The sequence below is a fragment of the Loxodonta africana genome, chromosome 22 (assembly GCF_030014295.1).
Source record: "Loxodonta africana isolate mLoxAfr1 chromosome 22, mLoxAfr1.hap2, whole genome shotgun sequence".
NCBI classification, from domain to species: Eukaryota; Metazoa; Chordata; class Mammalia; order Proboscidea; family Elephantidae; genus Loxodonta; species Loxodonta africana.
In genome coordinates this window covers 18774714-18801854 of record NC_087363.1, presented here as the reverse complement: position 1 = coordinate 18801854, position 27141 = coordinate 18774714, and the positions used below count along the sequence as shown (strand labels likewise).

The window sequence follows — 27141 nt, the reverse complement described above, 5'->3', positions numbered from 1 at the left end:
TCCCGGCTCAGGTCGCCAGGACCCGGGGGCGCCCCGGGCCAGCCACGGACTCGTGTCCTCGGCGGCGGACTGCGGAGTTGTAAAGAACTCGGCGGCCGCAGTGGGCCGGCCGAGGCGAGGCGGGGCGCGCTCCGCCGCGGCCAAGGCCACTGGAGTTTGTGAGTCCCCGCCCGCACGGCGCCTCCCGCCCTCCCGCGGCGGAGCGCCGGACTCCCCCGGGTCGCCGAGGCGGGGCCGGGCGGCAGCCGCTGCGAGAGACGCGTCTCCCTCCCTCCGCCCGTGCCCGCCTCCCTCCCCACCTCTTTCCCCTCCCTCCTCTCCGCCCTCCTCCCGCTCCTTTTTCTGCTCCCCAGCGAGCCCGGCGCGCGAGAGCCAGGCGGGGCGGCGCGGAGCAGGCAGCCCAGAGCGCTCGCCCGCCGCCCGCTCCGCGCAGCTCCCCGCGGCCGCTCTAGTCGCCGCCGCCGGCGCGTCGGAGGGAGCCCAGCATGGCCGGCCCGGGCTGGCAGTGCTGCGCGTCCCGGGGGGCCTCGGCGCTGCTGGCCGCCGTGCTTCTCTACGCCGCCCTGGGGGAAGTGGTGCGCTCCGAGCAGCAGATCCCGCTTTCTGTGTAAGTGCGGGGTCCTGCGCCGCCCGGGGAGGGGACCCAGCAGCCCCCGACCCGCTGTGCCCAAGTTTGGGAGCCTGCAGGTGCGGCTGGGCAGGACCTGCCGCGGGCGCCCGTCTCGCCTGTCGCACCTGCTCTCCACCACCGGGGTTGGGCTACGAGGCTGGGGTGGGATCCTCTTGCTCCCTCCCTGGGGTTGGCGGGTGAGACCTGGGGAAGCTCACCTCAAGCGTGGCGCCAACTTTGGAGCTTGTTTACCTAATCCAACTTCCGTGGGTCTTTAATTATCCCCTTTTGCTATCTTACCATCTCACTTCTTTTTTGGGAGGGGGGGAAGCTGGGTTTCTTCCCACTAGTATTTGCCAGGTGATGCTAGTCTGAGTGGTGAATGCTCAGGCAATTATTGAAATAAAGCCCAGTGGACTTTTAGAGAACCTGGGAGACTTTGCGCATTTTGAACTATGAGACCCTCTTCCGGCCCCCTCCCGCCGTGCGCTCTGCAGTTTGATGCTGGCAATTTCTACCAAGGCGCTTTTTCTTTCTTTTGTTATTTTTTCTTCTTTTTTCTAAAATGTGATCTCGCCTTGCTCCTTCTGCCCCGGCCCCATGTGTGCATGTGCGTGCGTGTTGACGATGGCACGGGTGTTAATTTCTTCCTGTGCCCTTTCTCCCTGCAGGGTGAAGCTCTGGGCCTCGGCTTTTGGTGGAGAGATAAAATCCATCGCTGCTAAGTACTCAGGCTCCCAGCTACTGCAAAAGGTAAGGTTTCAGTGGTGGCAGGGAGTGATGGTTTTTCCAGCACAGAAAATGGAGGCAGATTTAGTTTTCCAAACAAACGTGAGCCCAGAGCAGCATCAGTTATCAGAGGTGTCTCTGATCCCCGGTTTCTGGGCATTGTACTGTGCAGCGACTTCTCCCTACCAATCGGTTATTTTTAGTTGACACTTGATTCTAAACACAAAGAAAAGCAGGATACTCACTGGCACTGTCCTGGCTGGGCTCGGAGACTGTTTTTGCACAGCTCTCCTCTCAGTGTCGGTATTGCTGTTTCAGTGTGAAAGCAGATGCTCTTCTGGCCAAAAAACGCTAACTTCATCCGAGGGGCAGAGTGCCTATTTTCTGATGCTTTCACCTTGCCATGGAGGCTGGGGTTTGGTGTATCAGAGAAAGATGCTGCACTATCGTTTGTCATCCCTGCAGTTGTACAACTCCCTTATTCCCCAATCATCTAGACCCAGGGCTGGGATGCATTACATCATTACAGATAAGGAGGATGAACGTGGTTATCTTTCCACTCAGCCGCACTGCCGGGTAATAACCTATGAGAGTAGTCTACAAACTTAAGAGATTGGTCTGCATCCATGTAATTCCGGAGAGTAATGAGAATGGAGAATTGATTATTGGGCTGTTATCAGAAGCTGCATCCATTTTAATTCAAACAGGCAGCATTATGTTTAAAATTACAATTTGAGGTATATGGTCCTCCCCTCTCCCTACCAAGAAAAAAAAAAAAAAAGGGCTGGAGAGAAGAGATTGGAGTGGTTAAAATGATTTCAAGTTAGCAAATCAACAGGATTAATTCAAGGATTCTCTCAGTGATGAAAAAATAAATTGGCCTTTAGGGGATAATTCTCTGGAAATGGGTAGGAACAGCTTAAATTGTTAAGTTAACTTTTCAGCATTTTTAAATGTGGTTTTTGGGCCAATGTACCATATGTGTTATGCATGCTGCCTGGTAACCAAGTACGTATTTTATTTATGGCATTCCACTTCTAAGAGTAGCACTTTGGGGGACATTATAGAAACAGTTTGTCGCATGAAATCCAAATATCGTAATAAAGTACCAGCCCAAAAAGGAATGAGAGAAGTTGTTCTGGCTTCAACGTTGCCGATAGCCGTATATCTTAAAGCCTTGGAAAGATTGTTTGCTCAGCTTTGCTATTTGGGACAGAATTCATTGAATTACAGGCAGCTGTTAAAAACCTGAGTCTGAGATGTGCCCTTATGGAAGATGGTGACTTATGTCCTGTGACCCACCTGGAAACTGCAGGCACTGCCTTTCCTTAAAGCTCTTCTACTCTGGACAGGTCCCTCCCTTGCTTTGGCATCTTGCCCTCGTGTCTGATATTGATGTGCAGAGCTCTGGGCTGCCACCTTGCCTGTGTATTTTCCTTATGATTTTAAAGAAGAGAACATTTTGAATAACTTTAAAGGAATATTTCTCATCTGCAGATTGTTTAAAAAAAAGTTTTTTTTTTTTTTTTAGCAGATTGTAGTTTAGTTGTAGCAACTCTGAAAAAATGCCTTCAGAGCCTGCGGACTTTTTCTTTTTGGTTCTGCTTACATATTTTCTATCTTACATTTTGTAGGGACACATGAAGAATTTTTTAAATCTTCTCTGAAGTAACACACACACGCCGAACAAAACCCCATCAAGCCTGTTTTTGGCTACTGTATAATAGCAAATTAGAAACAGCTAAAATGCTTCTCTTACCTTCTCATCAGCATCCTTTTCTGATATTGAATTCATAAGTCTAGCTTTGCTTTTGTCATGTGCAGCTTGACAATTGTATGATTATTTCCAGCTGTTTATGGCTTTGTTGTCATTCCTTGCTGCTACCTGGCATTTTGTAATCGGATGCAAGGGGAAGGTGAGATGTTGTGTGGTATTGGGTTCCAGGGTGGCTATTGGCTCTAGCACTTGAGTTGCAGTCGTTTGCCATAGTGGCCTTGAAATACCCATGGCTTTGACTTGCTCAGCAAGGACTCTCCGTGAGTGACGGGTAGATTGTGTTAGATAACTCAGGGAGCATTTTTGCAGGTATCTTATGGCTGTCTTGGTCACTTGCTCTCAAATATAACTGTATTTTAAAAATTAGCCATGAGCATTGGTTTAGAGAGCTCAGAATATGAATGGGAAAAGACTTGAAGTGCTCAAAGAGTTTCGGAGGCATAACCTCATTTAGACAAGCAAGGAGACAGCTGCTTCTCTCTTGCTTATTTCCAAGTTTCTGCTATTTGCATGAGGCTGCCGGGGAATTACTTCTTAAGTCCAAATTGCAGTATGCTTCCATCACATTACTGCATTCTTAACAGTTAAGATGCTCTCAGAACGAGGGGTGGAAAACTTGGTTGGAAAATGTGTGAGAGCTGTGTTAAGAGGACTCAAAGGTGACAATACCATATTGCATAATAGACTGTAATTGCACTTTTAAGGCATGGCCCTTTCAACTTGATTTTCAGTTAAGTATACTATATGCCACCATATAATTTCATGTATTCTATGTAGTTTCTCTGATTGACACTTCATGCTGTGAATTGATATAGTATGTTTATTTTTAGAATAGGAGTTAAGTAATTTTTGCACTAAGGCAAAAACTTCACAAAGTAATTATTTTGGATATAAGTTAACTAATAATAGGCCATCTATTTTAAGGTATTTGGAGACTGGGAAAACTGCCATTTTGGTAACCGTTTTTTATTAGGTAATATAATTCACAGTAGGACTATTATTACAGATTTCATTGATGTAAATACAAACATTTACCAGGGTACTTCATTGCCATGGCTTCAGAAAGAAGAATATTTCATCTGCTGTTTCTGTGTCTAGCGCCATGGCTCCCACTTCTTTGGCTTATAATAACGTATTAGGTATTCAATACCAGAGTTCCTTGTTTTTTCTTCTTCTTGTCCTTGCTGAACGCAGGAATAGGAGCCTATCAGTTGCTTGTAAGAGGATATTTTTGATTTTAGGAAACAAGGCAAGCCAGGTTGTAGCGAAGTTGTGTGTTTTCAGTAGGAATGGAAGCGCATAGGCTGGTGTGTTGGAGTTAATCTCCGCGCTAGTTACAGAGTAGCGGGCCCTGCATAGGAAGCGCTGGCTGCTGCTCTGTGTGTCTCGCGCCTGCCTTAGCTGGCAGGTACTGCAGGACTTTTGATTCACTTCAACTTTAATTAACTTCCCAATTTGACATATTCATGCCAGTATTCAGTTGCCTCTATCTTGCTTCATTTTCCCCAAAGAATGAGTTCTATTTGGATTGTTTTGGTGAGGCATGGTTTCATTACCTCTGTATTCTGGGATTCAATGAGAAGCATTTCAGTTGGCCTGGTAACCTAGGCTATTAAACTCATGGGCTCTATACTCTAACATTCAAAATAAAAGGCATAATTCTCATTTTATCCTCCTTAGGGAGAATTCTGCAGGAGCTGGGCTTTTCATTCTATTTAGACCTGCATTCAAGGAATGAATGTTCATGGGAATGAAGGGTTCCAATTACATTTTCCAGAATCATGATGATAAATACCTAGTGCAAGTACAGGTAATACGTTTCTCTGCCATGAACGTAGGATAGAATTGACAGTCACCTTGGACACCTCACACAGCACTTAGCAAGCTTGTACTTCTTGGAACTCACAATCAGGCTTTGCGTTATCAACTGTTTATTGAGAAAAAAAAAAAAAAACAGTTTATTGAGAGGGTGGCTTTAATAGATAAACTTGATGTCTCTTTCCACAGGACAGAGTCAGCAAAGTAAAAGGTTGGTTCTTTAAACCGTTCTGATAATTATGACTTTTCATCAATGTGGAAATCGATGGACTTTTAAATAATTAAACAGGAGTATTCACTTATCAGGGATTCGGTGGCAGTGCTGTGCTGCCTGTAGGGTGCCCAGCTCTACAGATTGCGTTTATGGGGAGGTGCTCAACGTTGTTGGTGAATAAACAGGGTTACTTGCCATCCTGCAAGATTAATGCATTCACCCTGTGCTGCTGTTGCTTGAATACGCGGCACCACTTCAAGTTGCTAGACTTTTCCCTTGCAGATTATTTTTTAAAAAAGTCTTGAAATCTCTGAAATGGCAGTTTTAGTCTTCCAGGTCAGTGTATCGGTCTCATTAGCCCAATCACGAGGACATTAGCGGAGTAGGGTAAACCAGTTTGCATTCGGTCTGTGTGTCTTACCCAACCATTGCATCAAATTTCATGTGTCAATTCCTACATGGTCACTTGCTGTCAGGATAAAGCATTTGTGTGTGTGTGTGTGTGTGGATTTGTTAAGTTTTTGGCCAAGTTTCTTTGTTGCTTGTGTATTTCCTCCCTTCCTTTCTCTTTTTCTTTAAATTTTTTTCTGCTGGGTATATTTCTACTTTGATTTTTCTTTCCTTTACAGGTGCTAGTCAAAATTAAAGGAAATTAATAGGCATGGTTTTCTTATCAGGCAAGACTTCAGGTTTTTATTCATCTAGTGTTGACTATTAATTTTGACTGAATGGTATGGTGACCTCAGGCTAGCTTTATTCTATTTATTTTTTCACTATGAACTTATTACCTGTGTATTCTTAAGTAAAGACACAAACACCAAATGGCCTGATAATTATGAAGTCTGTCGGATGTGGGCAAGCACAATTAATGTTCCCAGTTTGTGAAGAAGACATAGCCGTGTATTTGGATGAATAAGAGTGATAAAAATGTGAAACTGTCCCCTGAGCACCTGTGGCTCTTCCAGGTGGTTCGTTTCCTGCAGTTTGAAGCCTCTATGTACAGAAGTGCACTTTTGAGATTTTCAGTCATTAATTGATCCTCTTCTGGTATCGAGTGCACCCACTTACAGTGTTTGATAAATGACTTGTGCTGGGCTTCCTTAAGATGCCTGTGTTCTCACTCAGGGTGCTTTGTTTTAGGGTGGTCATTAACCTAGATTTGCAGTCATGGGTGCCAGCAAATGGGCTTTTCCTTTATTCAGGTATACAGCCTCTGTCGGAAGAGAGCAGCCTTTACTTCAGGGGTCCCCCATCTTCTGCGGTCGCAGTGCTTGCTGAAGCCGCCTCCTGAGTAGAGACCCACAGCATCTTCTAGATGGAGAATTTTGGCTGATTATGTACTCCCTGGGACATTGATTTGACTTAGAGGTTTGCTATGGCTGAGACTGAGAAAAAAATTCAATGTTGTAAAATGCCAGCTGTGAATTAGCTTATAGGAGATATATTTTTGCCTTTTAATGTAATTTTTATACAGGAAACATAATGGCCTTCGTTTCATCCTGAGTGACTGCAGTGCTACCTTTGTGTATCATTCTATGAGAAAGAAGGTTCTGATGTCAGGCTTCTGGAAATGCTGATATAATCTTCGTCAGCCCTCTTTGGTCCATTAAACAAATCTTAGCCTCTCCTTCAAGGAGGGAAACTGACATAGTGAGGCAGAGGAGGGAGCTTGATTTCTCTTGATGGTAGCTAGTATTTAGGGACCAGGTGACTACACCTGATGTTGTTCCTGAAATGTAAAGCCAGGCTCAGAGACCCCTTTACAATGCAGTCCTCTGGCCAGGGCTGCAGCTTGCCCTTGGCATGTTAGGCTTGTCCTTGGCATATTAGGCTTGCCCTTGACATGTTAGGGATTTGTATTGAGGGTGCATTTTAGGGAATGTCTCTGTGTGTAGCCAGCCTGTCAGTTTTCAGAAGAAAGTTATTTTACAAACACAACTTTGAAAGGGGTCCAACAAGTTTTTAATATATGGTAAACATTTCAGTTTCCATTTGCTTTGAACAAGACTGCTTGGGTGCCCATTCCAGATTTACAAAGTGTATTACATTTATATGTTGCATAGCTTCCCAGTTACCCCAAATCAAAATTTTGAAAATAAACAACTTGGAAGCCAAACTATTAATGGGCATTTCAAGGCCATATAGCAAAAGAGAGCATTATCTTTGATGAGAAATAGATGACCATTTCTTCACTTTGTGTACTTCAGATTATTCATCTTGGCACCTGGTATTGGAAAACTGTACCCTCCCAAGGTTAAAAGAGCTGTTATCTATGTAAATGATCTGGACAGGCCAGTTGGGTAGGGCTGTAAACTACCGTGGACTCACCAAACAGACTTCTGGTTATCCACTTTAGGTGAAGCACCTGCCAGTCGGTATTAAAGGCTTGTGAATGTCGTTACCGTGTACTTATTACGTTTGTGTGTATGTGCATGTGTGCACACGCTAATAAAAACGGATGCTGCTCATCCCCTAACATGCCAGATGCTACCTGCTGAGGGAGAAGACTGTTCTTGTCTTCTTGGGCTGCTGGAGAGGCTGGCTTGAAAGAGTGAACCAGGTTGGTGGGGCAGAACCGAGTGACCCAGTTCACCAGGCAACATCCAGGCTTTTGGAAGAAACTGGAATCTGAGGTCCTGCTAAGATCAAGACCAGCTATATAACTGTGGGATCCAGTGCAGAGTGAAAATATGGGGACCCTTGTTAACAATTATTAAGAATTTGAAGATGACTACTGCAGAGCATTAAGCCAAGTCAGAGCCCCTGAAGCTGGCCTTGGCTAAGATCCCTTCAGGACAGGCTGTTCTCATTTTGGCTTTTTATTTTCCCTACTGGGCAACTTGTTCTCTCAGCCTGATTTGTTGTTATCAGCCGCATTCAGTCGAGGAGGCTTCCCTTGCCCACCTTAGTTCCTTCTCCAGTGAAATCATTTTCTTACTTTGTGAACTCCATAGTAGTAGGTTGAGAATGTGGAGCGTTTTCAAAGATGCGCATCTTTGGAGATGTCTTGTCCTTAAAGGAAAAGCCACTGGCCTAAGAGTGCTGGCGTCTGTCTTCTTATCTTTTCTTTCTGTATTTCTTGAGTGGCCTTGGGCAAATCACTTAAAGAGTAGTACTAACGGGGCCCTGGCTAGCATTCGCTCTGCAGTTCCCGCATACCAGATAGTATGACAAGCACTTTACATATGTCATCTTATTAAATTCTCCCCATAACCCAATGAAGCAGGGATTACTTTTCATCCCATTTTACAGATTCAGAAGGCGAGGCTCAAGAAATAAAGCAACCTTCCCAAGGTGACCACTGATGAGAAGCCAGCTGGGCTTCCAGAGTCTGCACGCCTGACCGTGGTGCTGTGTTCCTCTGTCTTTGTGTGATCTTTTTTGACCTCGGTTTCTGCTCCACAAACTGTGGATAATACATGTACTTCTGTACCTCATGGGTGTTTGGGAAGATGAGATGAAATAACATCTGGAAAATTACGTCAGAGACAAAGCCTGGGAAACAGCTGAGAAGATATAATCTTGGAGTTGGATAGGCTTGGGTTTGAATCTCAGACCTGCCATATCCTAGTTTGCTGACCATGGGCATGTACTTTAATGTTTCTGAACCTATACCATTAAGTGTAAAAGGAGACCGATACCTTCTTGTGGTGAGGTTTAAAAGAAATAAAACACACAGAGCTCTTATCGTGGTACCTGACACATAAAAATTTCTCATCAGTGGGTTGTGGTCATCATAGGTGCATTATACAATACAGGCTCTTCAGATAACCTTTATGGGATCCATAGACATACGTTGACTAAGTAAATAAGCAAGTGAATGAATGAGTGAGTGAGTGCCGGGTGTTTAGATGTAGGAAGGTAATTCCCGACTTAGTACCTGACGAAGAGGAGCTCATGGAATTAGAAACTTCAGAGAAGGAGGAGGGTGTAGCTTCTGCCAGGGCCTGCCCATGTGGTCAGCTCCCTTTTCCTTGAGGGCAGGGGAGATGCCTAGTCCAACAAGTCTTCCTGCTGCTTGCCCGGCCTCCTCCCTTGCTCGGTCTTGCCATCTAGTTAGTGGGTTGGGGGGAGGAAAATGGCTGTGTCTACCCCACAGCCCGGGGTGAGGCCCAGTGTGTGCAGCTACTCCCCCACTGTGGGGACTCATCCAGAAGCCAGTTGTGGACACTCATGAATCCAATGCCCTGTTGGACAGCATTCCAGACATTACTTCCCATGGAACTCTTACTTTGGGGCCTTGGAGAACTCTAGACTTCTCCCAATGACATTCTGCGGAGTGGGGCTGGAAACCAGTTGGGGTGATACATCTTGTTGGGGGGTGGTAGCCTTCCTTCATTCAAGGGGCAGGCGGGTGAAGTGATACATGGAGCCTGCAGTCAGTCACCACCTCATAGGAGGCGACAAAGTTCAGGGAATAATGGCCCCTGTCTGCTGGCTCTTTCTACTGGTGCTGCCTTCCTCACCTTCAGAAAACTTCCTTAAGAAGCCTTCCTTTTGGCCTTTGAGAATCAGCAGTCCAGTGCTGTTTGCCTTAAAGACATTGAATGAAACTTGCCACTCCATTTTGAGCAAATATAGACACAGACACTTTGAAATCATGTGGGTGGATTCTTGCTATTGTAGCAGCATAACTTTTAAAAATAGTTTATACACAAGGCCATTACAGTCAGCACTGGAAGTCAGTAATGAAATTAAACATGTACAAGTTTTGGTGGTTCTAATTGGGCTGAATAGTTCAGAAGAAGAGCCCAAGAGCCACTTGTGTCTGCAAATGTTTCAGAGCTACAGAGTCTGCAAATCCACCAAGATCATAACTGCTCAGGCAAACGAGGGAGTGTTGATTGAGGCTGTACTGGAAGGAAATGGACGCTTTTCTTGGAGTGTTAAGAAGAAGCAAAGCATCTTCTGTATTAAGTTGGTAACGTAAGGCATCTGATCTGATCCTTCGTTCCACTCAGAGGTGACTTGTGTTACCTATCTCTCATGGGTAGGGCCTGCAGCTCAGGGAGGTAGAAGAGCTGGCCCTGACCTGCTGACACATGGTGGGGCCGGGACTCAGGCTCAGCCTTTTTTGACTCTCAAGCCTGTGCCTTTTCTCTGCAGCCTGTGCCTCCTGTGTGGGCTGGGGGATATAGTCACTCTTGCCATTTCCTTCTTCCTAGATTGTTCTCAGGTAGGGTTCCACGGCACACCTCTTCTGGCAGTGAAGACCAGCTTTATGGGTTGTTGGGCCCCCATGGGGCTAGGAATGCCTCCCCAACTTCCAGTTCGAGCTGTGCTGAAGAACTAGAACTGTTTAAGGGAGGGTGTCAGGGTTGACTGATGGGCCCAGCTGGCAGAGGAGAGGCCGTTGTGTTGGGCAGCCCTTCCCACTGTTCTTGGCCCGTAAGGGGGAACTGGCATGGAAAGAGGCAACTTTACCAGAACTCCAGCCTTAGACATGAGGGCTTGGCTTTTCTACAGAGACCGAGGAGCATTTTCCCCTTGTTCCAAAAGCCAAACCATAGTTCATCTCTTTGCTCAGGTTCTTAAGGATGGTGAGCATACGCGTTAGACGCGTAATGATTCGACTTGTTTTCCTGAGACTTTGGTGCTGTGGGTTAAAATGGGATGAAAGGTATAATTGGCTTTTGGGAATCCTGAATGTATACCCTCCCATGCCGTAAACTTGACCCTGCATTTCCTTCTCCATTTCCTGACCACAGCTAACTCTCGGCTCCCAGGAGGCAACCAAGTGTCTGATTTTGGAAGAATCTAGATTTAGATTAAAGAGGGGCATGGCTGGTTCAGTGGTAGAATTCTCGCCTTCCACGTGAGACACCCAAGTTTGCTTCTTGCCCAGCGCACCTCATGTAGCTACCGCCTATCTGTCAGTGGCGCTTGCATGTTTCTATGATGCTGAGCAGGTTTTAAGTGGAGCATCCCGACTAAGACAGACTAGGAAGAAAGGTCTGGCAAGGTACTTCTGAAAATCAGCCAGTGAAAATCTTACAGATTGCCACAGCCCAATCGTGGGGATGGCACAGAACCAGTCAGCATTTCATTCCATTGACCATGTGGTCATCATGAGTTGGGGGCTGACAGCAGTTAACAGATTTCTGTGACAACAGACCACGCGCAGCTGAAAAGAGATTTTAAGAGAAGAGCTCCGGGTGTGGGGTTGAGTTCTGCCCCGCTACTCACTAGCCCCTTCTCCCTGGGCCTTGCTTTGCTCATTGATAGAAGGGAGCTCATAAAAGTCATAGGGCTTTGGGGAAGATTTGGTGACAGAACACACATGAGGAGCTTAGAACAACATGTGGTACGTGGGAAGCCTTAGTTCTCTGACTACTCTCTTCCCTACTGTCCTGCTTCGTTACCAATGAAGAGTGAGAGAGACTCCTGGAATTTTTGTCACTTTGATCCCATGATGACTTCATGAAATTAAGGCAATGTATGTCATATGCATTTAATGTGACAGGAAAACAATGGCAGACAAAGGCATTTATTATGTCCCCAGGGCGGTGTATGTGTATACACACAAACATATATAAATACGCATACATATATATGTTTTTTTTCTCTCTTTCCCAAATTCCACTCATCCTGTCCCTTGTACAATCAAGGTGGGAAGTTGTGGGGTTCACGTTTGCTCTTGCTGTATCGTTGTACTGTAATTTGCGAAACAAAGTGAAAGTCAGAAAAACAGGAGCAGGCGCGTGGCTCTTTGTACCTGTGCCTTCCATACAACTTTTCCATTGTGCTTTGTTGAGGCAGAGGTGGAAAAATATTGTAAAAGGAACAATATGTGTGGGAAGCAGTAAATCCTTTGAATGCAGATAGTCTTTGGCCTCGAGTCATAACATACAGCTTAGCTCTTAGCTTCCTACCAGTTTCCATTATCACTGAAATTTCTGTTAACGTAATACGATCGCATCCTGTACCGACAGTTCAGTGGGCATGGATTTTTGCCCCTGTGACATAAATGATAGTCATGTGGCTTCCGGGACGGTAAGGCTGAAGTCTGAATATTCTTTCTTCTCGGCTTTGGCCTGAGTCCTGACAGAAGGCTGTGTTTTGCACACTGGTGCACAGAGCATGCTTCCAGGGGATCGCCAGCAGGCAACCTATGACAGGTGTGTGTGTGCGCACATATGGTGGGCTAATCTACATGGACTGTTTTCCCATTGTTAGTAAAAACTGGTAACTAATTTAAAATCCCAGTCCTTAGCCAAACTGGAGTATTTCAGAGCACCAGGGGCACCTGGTGGCACTGAAACAGGACATAATCCTCTCAGGAAAGGGCTACAACTCACTGATCTATTGAAAAAAGGCAACGATACACATTTTCTAGAACAGGAGCTTTAGAATTTGGGAGCCACGGCTGAGTTTTCTACCTGAACAGCAATGTTTTCAGATTTCTGCATGAAACAAATGCTTTATGAAAGATGGGAAAACTATATGGACTTAGAAGGAAATCAGAGAATTGTTGGTTTTTAAAATCTTCTTTTAAGAGGTATGGCTGGTCTTGGGAAGGCAAAATTGAGTAGAGTTGAGAGTCGTAGACTTAGAGTCAGGCCCGTCTGGTTTTGAATCCAGACACTACTGTGGACTAATCGTATAACCCTGACAAGCCAGTTGCTGAACATCAGCCTAAATCTGTCAAATAGGCACGTTAGTAGTCACTTCCAGGGTGTACTTGAGAGGTCCAAATGAGAAGAGTCACACAAAATGCTCAGCAGTGGGTGGCTCCTAGGAAGTGCTTAGGGAAGATGGGCTGTTGTCATTGTTTTTCCCGAGTTGCTCCCACATATTGGGACGTATTGTCTGCTGACCTTTAGACCATTTGGAACCCTTGCTTGGAGACCTCCAGTGAAGCTGCCCACCACTGAGCCCCACAAGGGCTTCTTAGAAAGTAGTGATCATAATGACAGCAGGGGCTTTATTTGTATTATTTCATTTAGCGCTATGAAAACTGCCCCTGAGGTTGGTTCTATCATTCCTATTTCAGAATTGCAGAAACCAAGACAGAGAATGTAACTCTGCAGGCTTAGAATGTGGGTCATGTAAATCTCCGTTTAGGAGCTTGGGGTGGGATGGGGCCAGAGGAAGGGCATTTAGGTATTCGAGCTGGGCTGCTAACCAAAAGGTCAGCAGTTCGAATCCATCAGCCACTGCTCTGAAACCCTATGGGACAGTTCTACTCTGCCCTGTAGCGTCGCTATGAGTTGGAATTGACTTGATGGCAACAGGTTTGGTTTTTTTTTTTGGTCTTGGCACAGTGTTTGGTCACTTGTGTGAATGGTGGAAACTTTACACTGCCCTAGTTTCCCCAACAGAATTCTTGGTCTAGGTGTTGTCTGGATGCATTGCTATCTGCTTTCATAACATGGAATTAAAAAGGTCTAAGAGCTGAATTCAAGGAGGGCCCAGTAAACCCTTTAACTTTCTATACTTTTCCCTTTTATTATGATAAAATGATGCTGCTTGTCTTTTGATTTCCTTTGAGGGCAGCCCTCCCTTCGTCAGGCCTGACTCTTAAGAAGCCTTTCTGAGAGTCTGATTGAATTTGGTTAAGTTTTGCTTTGTGCATCCCCCATTATAGTAACGGATGATAGCATGGAAGAGCCAGCTTAGGCTCTGCGACCAGACAGATCTGGCTTTGAGTTCTAGCTTGGTCTTTCTTAGCTTGACTTCCAGCTTCCAGGTTCCTTATCTGCAAAATGGGGTCACGGGAAGAAGTAGGCATGTAGGCGTGTAACTGTCTTAGCATAGAGCTGGGTACCCAGGAAGTGGTTGATAAATGTTGACGCGTCTTTTTTTGTTATTCCCATTCTTTGTTCATCTTTCCAGGATGTTTGTTCCTGCTTATTTTTTTTCCCTTGGTGAAGCCACAGTCCTGTTTTTCTGTGCCTGATTGACAGCTAGCTTGAAGGCCACAGCCCTTGGACCCAGTAGGGTCAGGTTTATTTTGCCTGGAATGAGTCCAGCAGACCCGTCTGTGCCCCTGGCAGGTCTGGGGATGTGCGATATCCTGAGGACCCCTTATCTCCTTCAGGATGGGTGACAGGAGACTACTGAGCTAGACCTTAAATTCCTCAGGTCAGGCTTGCTATTTCTGATGGGGAGGGGGTCCCCCTTTGGCACTTAGCACAGAGCTATCTATGAGGTGGGCATCAGAGTTGTTTGTGGAGTAAATGAATTAATAAATGAACAGATAAACAAAGGAAGGAGTGCCGAGCCCAGCCTTGCCTTTGACACCCTGATGGTGGGAAGAATGCTGTTTAGCACAGGCGAAGCACTGGGTCCTTCGCATCCCTTATGCTGTTTATTCTCAGTGCTGGCTTTTATGAGCCCCAGTGTCAGGCATGGATACCTCAGAAAGTGGGGGCTGCCTCTGAGGTACAGCAGTCCAGCTCTAAGCCCTGCAGACGGTGCCCTCACCCACAACTCCTCAGTGCCAGCAGGGACTGCCAGACAGCCAAGCCAGCTGGCCCTCACTTCTCCCAGCCTGGCACCCCTTCCCTGCCCCTGGGAGCATCTCAGCCATCGTGGTCAGCACCCTGAAACACAGCCGAGTCTTCCCCAGAAGCATCCCAGCTGGGCTGAGCTGAGGGGTCCCGGGCGCCTCTGCAGCGCCGAGCCCAGCAGCTGCAGTGGGAGCACCGCAGTACTGGGCGGGAGCATTGCAGTGCCGGGCGGGTGCACGAGGAGCACCAAGCGAGACTGATGGGGCCGCCGCAGCCGCCACCATCAACCTGGGGGAGGCAACTCGGCAAAGGCAATTAGGAAGCTGCTGCAGCTAATTCCATAAACTACTCGAATGCCACATTCCCAATGACGTTAGGGAGGAATGTGAATTTTAATTTCTGTCCCCTTCACCTTCATGTGGGGTCATTACCTGGCCTCCGAGGACAAGCCAGTGTCAGAGTGTGTGCGTGTTTGCTGAGCGTGAGTTCACCTTCTCAGTGTGGGGCTTCCTTCTGTCACTGTATCAGTCTGTCCGTCTCACAGACTGGATTGCTGGGTCTGTGCATTGTGGGCAGTTGGAGGTGCTTCCCCTGTGTCTGCTGCACATACGTGCAGCATCCACAGAACAGTGCTGCCCATGTCTCATTGACACCGTGCCTGGGCTGTCTCAGGCACCTTCCCACAGCAGGGAACCCTTGTGAGAGGCCATGAAGCAGTTCGTATTGTTTTTATTTGCACTGGCGTCCTGCAGGTGCAGCTGACCCCTCTCTTCCCCGGCCTGGTGGTGGAGGCACTTAGAATCTGCCTCAAGTATAGCCCCTGTGAGATGAAGGGGAGCAGCTGGCTGGGAAGCAGGAATGAAATTGTATGGATTTCACAGGGGGCAGTTTTGCTGCAAGATGCTCAGCTCTACCTCCGCTTCTCCCAAACATCAGGACCGACACAGGATTGCGCTGCAGTCGGAGGCATGTCATGGCGACTCCTCCCTTCTGTAGTGGCCGCGAAGCTTTCTGTTCGGTGGAGCACCCCGTGTCCCGTCACACCTGGAATTTTCCGTGTGACCCTGCTTCTGATGCCCACCTTCCAGCCTGACCTATTTGCTTAGAAGGGAAGGAGAGGACTTTGGAGCTGGGGGGGAGCTTGGGAATCAGCCCCTCCAACTGTGGGTGTGCAGGGAAGGTGACATGTGCTGGGTCTCACGGTGAACCAGGAGAGGGCTAGCCTGGAACACTGGCATCCTGACTCCAGCCCTGGGTCCTTGCTAGCAGGGGATGCAGGCTCTGGGGCCAAAGAGGGAAGAACGACTGCGCATCCCATAATGGGCTTCCTGGAGGACAGGAAAAGGCAGCCCCAGCCCCTGTCCCATCTCCCCTTTACCCTCATGCCAATCTAAACTCCCCACTGACTCCCCAGAGAACGTACCCTACCTTCTTTTGTAAAAGGACCTCTTTATTTTACTACTTTTCCTCAGATTAAATTGCACTGAAGCCTGAATTTCCTCTAAAGAAAATGTTCCCTCAGTGTATCACCTTTTAACAGCTGAAATGTTTTGTCTCAATGCATCATCAGGGAATGTTCCCCTTCTTACTGCTATCTACGTAGGCCCAGTGAGCTGAATAGTCAAGCATTTATTCCATACTGACAGCGCATCTGAGAACCTGAGGCCACAAACCTCCTTTGAGCAGAGGTGCAAATGATCAAATGCCCTGTTTTTAGGTAGAACATCATGGTTTGGGAGCATCTTTAGCTGCCTTAATATACTTATAAGAACATGTTTGCTTTTAGCCAAATGCTGGAAATGTTTTCTTCCTTCCTTCCCTTCCTCCCTTCCTGCTTCAGCGAACACCCACTGAATCCTCAATGAGGTGTGCAGAGCTGGCTTGGGTGCCAAAATCCCTTTGCTACTGTAGTGGCCACCTTTCACATCTTCACCCTGACTGCTTCAGTGACAGCACCCTGCTGTTCCCCAGCCACACCAGGCTGTGTCACGCCCCTGTGCCTTAGCCTGTGCCATTTCCCCAGCCGGCTCTGCTGTCCTTGTCTGGCTGCTGAACCTCGACTTAGCATGCAGAAATATTACCCAGAGAGCTTGTTAAAATGCACTGTTCCAGGCTGTCACTCCAAGAGATTCTGAATCAGTGTGGCCCAGGGCCCAGGAATCTGCATTATAACAAACGTCTCACATGATCCTGACGTTGGTGGTCATGGAGCATGCTTTGAGAAATAATTCTTAGAAGGCTTCTAGCTTCCCCTAAGGAGAACTTTCTTTCTCTCTGCCCTTCTGGTCTCTGCACATCTTCCCTCCATGGTGGGCTTGCTGACACATGCGTGTGCCCACGTGGAGTCCCAGCCGTTCTGGGCCTGAGGCTGTGGTTCTTTACCTGTAACCCAGCCTAAAGCACGGCACCAAGTCCAGCCTTTCCCAGCCAGCGTGGATGGCTCGAACACAGATTTTTATAGCAGTAAGGGCTTGGAAGCAAGTCAGGTGTTTTATTTTTTAAATCAGAAAGTACCCAGGTGCATGTCTGATTGTTGAGACAATTTAGAAATCACCGAGCAGAGTTGAAGTGGCCATTCTCCAATTTGTGAGATAGAGAGAAATTAAAAAAAATTTTTTTTATTGTGCTTTTTTTTTTTAAGTGAAAGTTTACGAATCAAGTCAGTCTCTCACACAAAAACCAATATACACCTTGCTACACACTCCCAATTACTCTCCCCCTAATGAGACAGCCTGCTCTCTCCCTCCACTCTCTCTTTTCGTGTCCTTTTCGTCAGCTTCTAACCCCCTCCACCCTCTCATCTCCCCTCCAGGCAGGAGATGCCAACATAGTCTCAAGTGTCCACCTGATCCAAGAAGCTCACTCCTCATCAGCATCCCTCTCCAACCCATTGTCCAGTCCAATCCATGTCGGAAGAGTTGACTTCGGGAATGGTTCCTATCCTGGGCCAACAGAAGGTCTGGGGGCCATGACCACTGGGGTCCTTCCAGTCTCATTCAGACCATTAAGTCTGGTCTTGTGAGAATTTGGGGTCTGCATCCCACTGCTTTGTGTTCCCTGTCAGGGCAGTCATCTGTTGTAGCCGGGCACCATCTAGTTCTTCTGGTCTCAGGATGATGTAGTCTCTGGTTCATGTGGGCCTTTCTGTCTCTTGGGCTCGTAATCGCCTTGTGTCCTTGGTGTTCTTCATTCTCCTTTGATCCAAGTGGGTCGAGACCAATTGATGCATCTTAGATGGCTGCTTGCTAGCATTTAAGACCCCAGATGCCACTCTTCAAAGTGGGATGCAGAATGTTTTGTTAATAGATTTTATTATGCCAAATGACTTAGATGTCCCCTGAAACCATGGTCCCCAGACCCCTGCCCCTGCTACGTTGGCCTTTGAAGCATTCAGTTTATTCAGGAAACTTCTTTGCTTTTGGTTTAGTCCAATTGTGCTGACCTCCCCTGTATTGTGTGCTGTCTTTCCCTTCACCTAAAGTAGTTCTTATCTTCTATCTAATTAGTGAATGCCCCTCTCCCACCCTCCCTCCCTCCCCCCTCTCGTAACCACAAAAGAATGTGTTCTTCTCAGTTTAAACTGTTTCTCAAGTTCTTATAATAGTGGTCTTATACAGTATTTGTCCTTTTGCAACTGACTAATTTCACTCAGCATAATGCCTTCCAGGTTCCTCCATGTTATGAAATGTTTCACAGATTCCTCACTGTTCTATATCGATGTGTAGTATTCCATTGTGTGAATATACCATAATTTGTTTATCCATTCATCCGTTGATGGGCACCTTGGTTGCTTCCATGTTTTTGCTAGTGTAAACAGTGCTGCAATAAACATGGGTGTGCATATATCTGTTTGTGTAAAGGCTCTTATTTCTCTAGGATATATTCCAAGGAGTGGGATTGCTGGATCGTGTGGTAGTTCTATTTCTAACTTTTTAAGGAAGCGCCAAATTGATTTCCAAAGTGGTTGTACCATTTGACATTCCCACCAGCAGTGAAGAAGTGTTCCAGTCTCTCCACAGCCTCTCCAACATTTATTGTTTTGTGTTTTTTGGATTAATGCCAGCCTTGTTGGAGTGAGATGAAATCTCATTGTAGTTTTGATCTGCATTTCTCTAATGGCTAATGATCGTGAACATTTCCTCATGTATCTGTTAGCTACCTGAATGTCTTCTTTAGTGAAGTGTCTATTCATATCTTTTGCCCATTTTTTAATTGGGTTGTCTTTTTGCAGTTGAGTTTTTGCAGCATCAAGTAGATTTTAGAGATCAAGCGCTAATCAGAAATGTCATAGCTAAAAACTTTTTCCCAGTCTGTAGGTAGTCTTTTTTTACTCTTTTGGTGAAGTCTTTGGATGAGCATAAGTGTTTGATTTTTAGGAGCTCCCAGTTATCTAGTTTTCTCCTACAGTCTTTATAATGTTTTCTGTACTGTGTATGCCATGTATTAGGGCTTCTAACGTTGTCTATATTTTTTCTTCCATGATCTTTATCGTTTTAGATTTTATATTTAGGTTTTGATCCATTTTGAGTTAGTTTTTGTGCATGGAGTGAGGTATGGGTCTTGTTTCATTTTTTTGCAGATGGATATCCAGTTCTGTCAGTACCATTTGTTAAAAAGACTGTCTTTTCCCCCATTTAACTGATTTGGGGCCTTTGTCAAATATCAACTGCTCATATGTGGATGGATTTATGTCTGGATTCTCAATTCTGTTCCATTGGTCCATGTATCTGTTGTTGTGCCAGTACCAGGCAGTTTTGACTACTGTGGCGGTATAATAGGTTCTAAAATCAGGTAAAGTAAGGGCTCCCACTTTGTTCTTCTTTTTCAGTAATGCCTTATTTATCCGGGGCCTCTTTCCCTTCCATAGGAAATTGGTGATTTGCTTCTGAGATGGAGAGAAATTTTGTTGACGTGTCACTGATGGCTTTTCTTCTTACCAAATAGGTTACTGGGACCTGTGGTTACGAGCCCTTTAACAGAAAATGTTTGGTGAACATCAGTATGAAAGATGCCATTTGCTTCCTGTAAAACACTGCTTCTAATCTCCCAGGTACAAGGATTGCTTCCCCAGGAGAGATGGTGGGCACAAAGCAGCATTTTCTCTAAGTCAATGGCTTTCAAACTTTTGTGACCATGGCCCACAGTAAGAAATACATTTTTCATTTTAACCCATTATACACAGCCTCATGTGTGAAACATAATTTTCATGTAACATTACTTTACCTTCTTCTCTGCAGTGCAATCTGGTATTTTCTATTCTATTCTGTTCTTTTTAGAAGGCTGACTGTGGCCAATAAATTGATTTCACAACCTAATAAAAGCATTTAAAAAATAGTGCTCTAAGTGATACCAGGGAAAATTACAGAGTAGTTCAATTTTATCCAGGGAAGTGCAGCATTGGTCTTTGAGACTAAAGCTGTGTTTTCCCCAATAATAGTGATCGATGTTGATAAGTAGCACTTATCAGCCAGTCATGGTGCGAAGCTCTCTGCATGAATTTCATTTCACTTTCTGAACAGTCCCATGAGGCAGGTACTATGATAGCCCCATCTTCTAGATGAGGAAATTAAGGTTTGGGACGTGACTTGCCCAAGGTCATACAGCTAATAAGTGGTGGTATTGGTTCTTGAACCCAGAGCTGCCAGTTCATGAAGGCTGTTTGTATTTGCCTCTTCCTGTTGCTAGCAGCCACCTTAGTCGCTCCTGAGTGTTACTGCTGGGCTCTGCATGGTGGGAGGCCCAGGTCGAGGCACCCAGACTATGGGAGTGGCATGCAAGGAGTGATGGGGAGCAATGTAGAGAAAGGGAGGGGAAGGCTGGGTCAGCTGTGCCCTTAAGAACATCTGATATTTTGCTTAGTATTTACAGAATTTACAAAGTGATTTTTCATCTTTGTTGTATTGGCTCATGAGACAGTGTTACATTCTCATTTTGTACTTGAGGAAACTGGGCCCAAGGTCAGAGGCTAGTGATGGAGGAGTCAGGTGGAGGACCACTATCCCCAGGTGCAAACATGACTGTTCTGTTTGAGTTCGTTTTCTGAAGATTACTTTGGTTATCCCATTCCTCCCAAGAGTTTATCTTCTTGCCATCTGGATCTGCATTTCCTGGGTTGGTTCCCCTTTCTTTTGGTTGTTTGGGCATGACGTGGCTAGACCAGAGTCAAGGGGCTAGAGAGGGCAGGGCTCTGGGCTGGGAGTCTATGGGTCCACGTTCTAGCTTTGCTTTGGCTCAGACATTGATGAGCTTGGGGACCTGGGGCAGCTCAGTGCTCCTCCCTGGGCCTGTACTTGATGGGGCGTGAAGGTCCCTCCATGCTGAGAATCAGCATGGTTCCAGAGGACAGCAGATCAACCTCACTTCCAGTCTGCTCTGCCAGGAGATGGGAGGCACTTGGCTCCAGCTTTTTCTTCTCACTTTTTTTAGAGTGTCCATCCATTCTACTAACATCTCTTGTCCTGCTGCTGTCTGCACCAGGCATCTACTGGAATAGAGGGAGGTGTGTAGATGCCACTGGCCATGACTCAGGGTGCTTGGAATCTAGAAGGGGCAGCAGACTCAGACCAGTGTAAACTCTATAAACGACAAGGAAGACTTAGCTGAATGGCAGAGAGAAGATAAAGTAGCACTAATGTTGGAAGATGGGGCCCTGGTGATGCAATGGTTAAGAGCTATGGCTGCTAACCAAAAGGTCAGCAGTTCAAATCCACCAGTTGTTCCTTGGGAACACTGCAGTTCTAATCTGTCCTATAGGGTCGCTATGAGTCCGAATCGACTTGACAGCAACAAGTTAATGTTGGAGGAGGCAGAAGTGACATGCCATGTTGGTAAATTCTTCTTTATGTTATTGCTAACATTTTTTCCCAGGAGCCTTTGTATTACAGACTTGCTCTTAGAGCTCTGTGTGGGAATGGAGTCATTGTTGAATGTAAAAGGCAAAAATAAAAGGACTAAAACACTTGATGTATGATGAAGTTCTGTGATATTTTAGATGTGAGTAAATTGGTATTTATATAACCTGGTATGTTCATTTCCCTGATCCACCTCCCTTGAATGTTGACTTAATAACACGCCTGACTAAATGACATTAATTGCTTTAAACTGCCAAATAAAAAAAGAAAGGAAAGCTAGCATCAACAAGTGTGCTGTGTTCACCGCCAAGGCTGGTGCCAGGGAAGAAGAGCTGTGGTCTCCTTGGGTAGGGCAGGCTGAGGTTTAACCCGAGAGGCTCAGGAATAGAGACATGCACATCTCAGCTGCCTCTTGGGTGAGACATAAGCAGTGGAGTGGAGGAGTTAAGTTCATGGGCCTAGAAGTTCACTGTAGGTTCGAATCCTGAGCCTGGAATTCGGCCATGGGTTTGAATAATGAGCCTGAAAGTCAGCCATGGATTCAAATCCTGGGCCCGAAAATTGGGCTGTGGGTTCAAATCCTGGCTTCCCTTGTAGATTATGTATGACCACGAATGGTTACTTAGCTTCTCTATTTCCCAGTTACCTCTTCTTAAGATGGTCTCTAGCTCATTGGCCTTGTTGTGAAGGTTAAATTAGATCATGAAAATTAAATGCTTAGCTCAGTGTCTGGCATGCATAAGAATTCAATGAATGGCAGCAACCATTATTTTAATTCTTGTTGTCTCTGAGTTTTGTATATCCACCCTGCGAGGTCATTGGTATCCCCTGTCCAGAGAATGTCAGCTCCCCAGAGCAAGGACTTTGTCTGGCTTGGCTCCCCTAACAGTGTGTGTGATAAATGAGCAAGTGTGAGGATGAATGAATTTTACAGGCTGAGAAAACTGAGGCTCAGAGATTGTCACCTACATTGTAAGGGACAGAGCAGGGGTTCACGCAGGATCTGCCTTGTCTTTAGGTACAATCATCAGTTATGGGGGCTCATTGGCTCCTCTCTTTAGTGCTGTCTAAGTTCCCAGGAGAACCAATGTCCCTTGGTGAAATGTGTGTATGTGTGTGTGCACAGACGGGTTCTTTTCAGAAGGGTATCTGGAGAAGACTTGTCATATTAGATGTCACCTCATGGTAGTTTAGAAACCAGTTATTTGGTCAGTTCTCATCCTGGGGTAAAGTGACAGACTGGTAACTCATCTCTCTTTGGAGAAAAAAGCTCCTTAAAACTCTTATGTTCTGAATTAACTGCAAAGCCCCACTGTTGTCAGTGCGTGCTGTGCCGTTGAGTGGAATCTGGCTCGTAGCGACCCCGTGTGACAAAGTAAAACTGCCCCGTAGAGTTTTCTAGGCTGTAATCTTTACAGGAGCAGATCTTCAGGTCTTTTTTTTTTTTTCCTACTGAGCCATTGGTAAGTTCAAACCAGCAACCTTTCAGTTAGCATCTGAGTGCTCAACTATTGTGCCGCCAGCGCTCCTTAAAGCCCCGCTAGGATGTTGAAATAGCCCATGTCCATCAAGGCCTTCTTCAAGGAGCTTTCTCTGGGACTTGGTAGGGAAAGCCTTTCCCACCAAGCTACATGTGTACGTATCGTGTTTGTGTTGTGTATTGCAGTAGTGATTTAAACCTCCCACGCTCCACCTCCCTGTACTACAGAGACTTCCTCCTTCCATTGTAGTGGGCTATCACGCTTCACTGTTACCGCCTCTCTCAGATCTGTTTTCGGGGCAAGACTGCTGGGCCAAGAGAGCAAGGGGAGGAGAGGCAGAAGGGCTCAAGTGTGATGAGTAGTACTTTCTGTTCTTTTTAAAAAAGTCCTTGGGTTCAGCTCTTGAAAAAAAAAAAAATTTTTTTTTTTTTTTGTAGTATAAATTTGAGAGATGATGGCTATTAATACTTTGCTTTTTGTGTAGCAGCTTTTAGTCCAGGATGTCAAAATACATAAATAATAAATCCTTTCTCCATTTCAGTTGTTGGGAGGGCATCTCCAGAGGAACATTGCTGCCTTGGACCATGGCTGGTACCTAGCAGAAGCCCGAGAAAATAGTCTGCGTTTGATGATTTCTTTCTTCCTTTGTTTTACGTTTCATTCATTCATTCATTTATTCATTCATCCTTCAACAAACATTTTTACATGTTGCTACTCTGTCCATCCATGGGAGTTCCTGGGGGATGCAAATGGTAAAATGCTCGACTACTAGCCTAGACGCTGGCGGTTTGGAGCCCATCCAGAGGTACCTCGGAGGACAGGCCTGCTGATCCGCTGCTGAAAGGTCATAGCCTTGAAAACCTATCAAGCAGTTCTACTCTGCACACATGGGGTCGCTCTGAGTTGGAATCCACTCGCTAACATCAACAATAATAACAACTCTGCCCCAGGCGCTGCGCTGGTGTGGGGGTGTCGGGACAAGCATAAAGGCACAGTCTGCACCCTTGTGGAGATTACAGTCTAGTGTGGGAATCAGGCATTTTCCAGAGGACTAGACTGGTAGGTAGAAGTCTCCCTGCTGTAAGTCCTGGGCTAGAGGACCCCTAGTCAGGGGTCAGGGAGGTTTTGCAAAGGGGATGAGTTTTCATTGAGCCCTGACGTAGAAGAGGGGACCCTGGACGTTCCCAACGTTTCCCTATCCCTGGCCCAGCGTCATGCTTCAGCTCCGTGCCTGAGTTCTGGGTCCCAGGAATGCATCCTGTACTTTCTCACTTCTCGGACTTTGCTTCTCCCGTCCCCACTGCCCAGGCTCCTTTCCCAGAACAGGTGCCTGTTGGATTCTCCCCAGTCTTCACGGACTTGTTCGTTACTTCAGCAAACAGCTTTGAGCCCCTATATGTGAGAGGCCCAGTGCTGGGCCCTCGGGGGCTACTACCTTCAGGAAGCCTTTTCCAATCTCCATCCTCTTTTGTCTTTTGTACCCAGCTTGTGGTCATTATACTTGAGCTTGGTTTCTAATTAGTGCTGGACTATCCCTAGGCCCTTCCATTCAGCCCACAAGCTCTGTGAGGCCCCTTTGTCTTTCTCATCTTTGTTTTCCTTGTGACTCCCTGGCACAAAGCCTTGTGATGATGATGATGACACGCTAATACTCATTGAGCCAGATGGCATTCAGAACACCTAGCACATATTGACTTATTTATTCCACTGAACACCCCATCCAAGCAAGCTGCTCTAGCCTTTCACCTGTTTAACTGATGAAGAGACTGAGCCATCCGTTAACCCCACCAGCTGCTGTCGAGTCCAGTTCAACTCATGGCAATACCATGTGTGTCAGAGTAGAACTGTGCTCCATAGGGTTTTCATTGGCTGGTTTTTCAGAAGTAGATCGCCAGGCCTTTCTTTCAAGGGGCCTCTGGTTGGATTTGAACTTCAACCTTTTGGTTAGCAGCCGAGCTCATTAACCATTTGTACCACTCAGGGACACCAAAACTGAGGCACAGAGAAGGTTAATTAACGTTCTTGAGATCACTGGGCAAGTGATGGAGCCAGGATTCCACGTTAGGCATTTTGACACCATTGTCTGTGCCTGTAACCACTGCACATAACGTCCTTCCCCGCATGGCCTGCCCTTGTGGAGCCGTGTGTGTGAAAGGGATTGTGCCAGTTAGTGACAGCTACAAGGCGTCCCCCACACAGTGTGCACAGGCAGCCCTGGAGATGAGAGAATGACTAGCTAGTGGTGTCCTTCAGGTACTAGGAGAGGCAGAGGCAGGCTAGATTTCTGGGTTCCAGAGTTCGTGCCCTGCACAGGTGGTGGTAGGTAGCAAGGCTGACACATATGTGTACGTATATATTGCACATATGAATATTTATTTTACAGAAGTTGCATCCTATTGTGCCAACTATTTTATAATGGCAAGATATTTTAGATTCTTAGAGAAAATTCAGGCTTGTTAGGGGACCACGTAAAAGAATTCTCTCTTCAGTGAAAAAGCAAACTCATCTTTGTTTCTTTAAAAATTAGAAAGTACTGAATGCTACAAAAGCAAAGAGTTACTCCTAATGCTATGACGGAAGAAAAACCATGGTAAAATTTTGCAGTTTTTTCTTTCAGGCGGTCTGAAATGGCAATCATATTGTAGATAGAAAGTTATTTTGCTTCTCCCCCTAACCTTATCATGCACATGTCCTTTTATCACTGAAAATTCTTCAGAGTGATCTGGTTTCTGACTACAAAATGTTTTATTGCGTGGATGTGGAGTCTCACCTTTCTACCAATATTAGGCTCGAAGATTATTGCCTGGGTTTTCTGTAATGTAAACAGTGCTCCGATGAACATCCTGTCTTTGTCAATTCTAGTCCTTATTATGTCCCTCAGAGTGTGATCCTTAGAAGTGGAGCTGCTGCGCCAAAGGGTTGAACTTGATTAGAATTCTTGATTCTTGCTTCCAACTGTGTGTGTGTGTGCGCACGCGCGCGCGTGTGCATGTATGCATTTGTCCTTTGTCTTTCCTGTAGCATCCAGCTCTAAACCAGACAGGACAGGTTGGACTAAATGACCTTTACTCTTCCTCACATGTGTGAGACAATCTACATGACAGTTCAAACAAAGCTTTGGAGTCAGGCATACCTGGCTTCATTCAGATCCTGGCTCTGCCACTAACGAGCCGTGTGGACTTGAGAAGTTATTCAACTTCTGTGAACTTTAGTGTTCTAAGAGAAAAATACTATCCTCTTATTGGAGTAATTATGAATATTAAGTGAAATACTATATGGTCAAATATTCAGCACAGAATTGAACAAACACTAAGGGCTCAATACTGGCAAATGTTTTATTAATTCTTTTTATGGTTATTCCAACCATCAGGCTTTAAAACTATAGGAAATGGATTCATTTTTAAAACTATTCTTATTCCTACAAATAGAGCTTTAAAATATTCTAGAGATCGGTTGTGGGTTTGTTTTAGGTGCTCTGTGTGTGGTTTTGGGAGAGACATTGGGGTGTCAGACTTCACCTTAAGCTGGTTACAGGAGATTTGAGAGTTTGGATTGGTGCCTGCCCTAAAAGACTGGCTTTAAAAGGATAGACCATGATCTGAGTGTTAGCTGGGTCCTTAATCTTCCAAATGTAGTCATTTTAGCAGTCAAATAAATTAAGGGTAACAATAATAACAGGAATTAATAATGACTAATTGGAATGAGGCAAGTTCGCCAATTAGGTAGCGTATCTAAACCCCAGAGTAAATGGAGATGTTTGCAGATGCAACTTGTGCTGTGTACAACATCAGGGCGCCAGACACTGCATTTTCATAATGAAAGCACCCCGGATGTTTGTCCATGGACTTCTGAAGCCTGGATGCCAAAACAGAAGCCTCTGAAGACTAGCTTGAAAAACAGGGGCCCGAGAAACCGTAAATGAGGCGTTGGTGGGTCAGCGTAGAACTCTCACCTTCCATGTGGGAGACTTGGGTTTGATTCCTGGCCAGTGCACCTCATGTGCAGCCACCGCCCATCTGTCAGCCCGTCTGTCAGTGGAGGCTTTTTGTTGGTGCGGTGCTGACCAGGGTTCAGGAGAGCTGCAGGACTTAAACAGGCTAGGCAGATAGGCCTGGTGGTCTACTTCCAGAAGTCAGCCAATGTAAGCCCTGTGGATCACAGACAGTCCAATCGCCAGTGGATGATGGGGATGGCGTGGGACTAGGCAGA

General features: G+C 46.0%; 1 protein-coding gene across 1 annotated transcript in view; it reads left to right on the top strand.

Moving 5' to 3' along the window:
- The first annotated feature begins 485 nt into the window (after window positions 1-485).
- Window positions 486-27141, top strand: part of CACNA2D3 (calcium voltage-gated channel auxiliary subunit alpha2delta 3) — a 1049182-nt gene continuing 1022526 nt past the window's right edge. The window contains exons 1-2 of the mRNA XM_064274376.1: window positions 486-607; window positions 1282-1363. Coding sequence (XP_064130446.1) covers window positions 486-607; window positions 1282-1363 — 204 coding nt within the window. The remainder of the gene's footprint in view (window positions 608-1281; window positions 1364-27141) is intronic.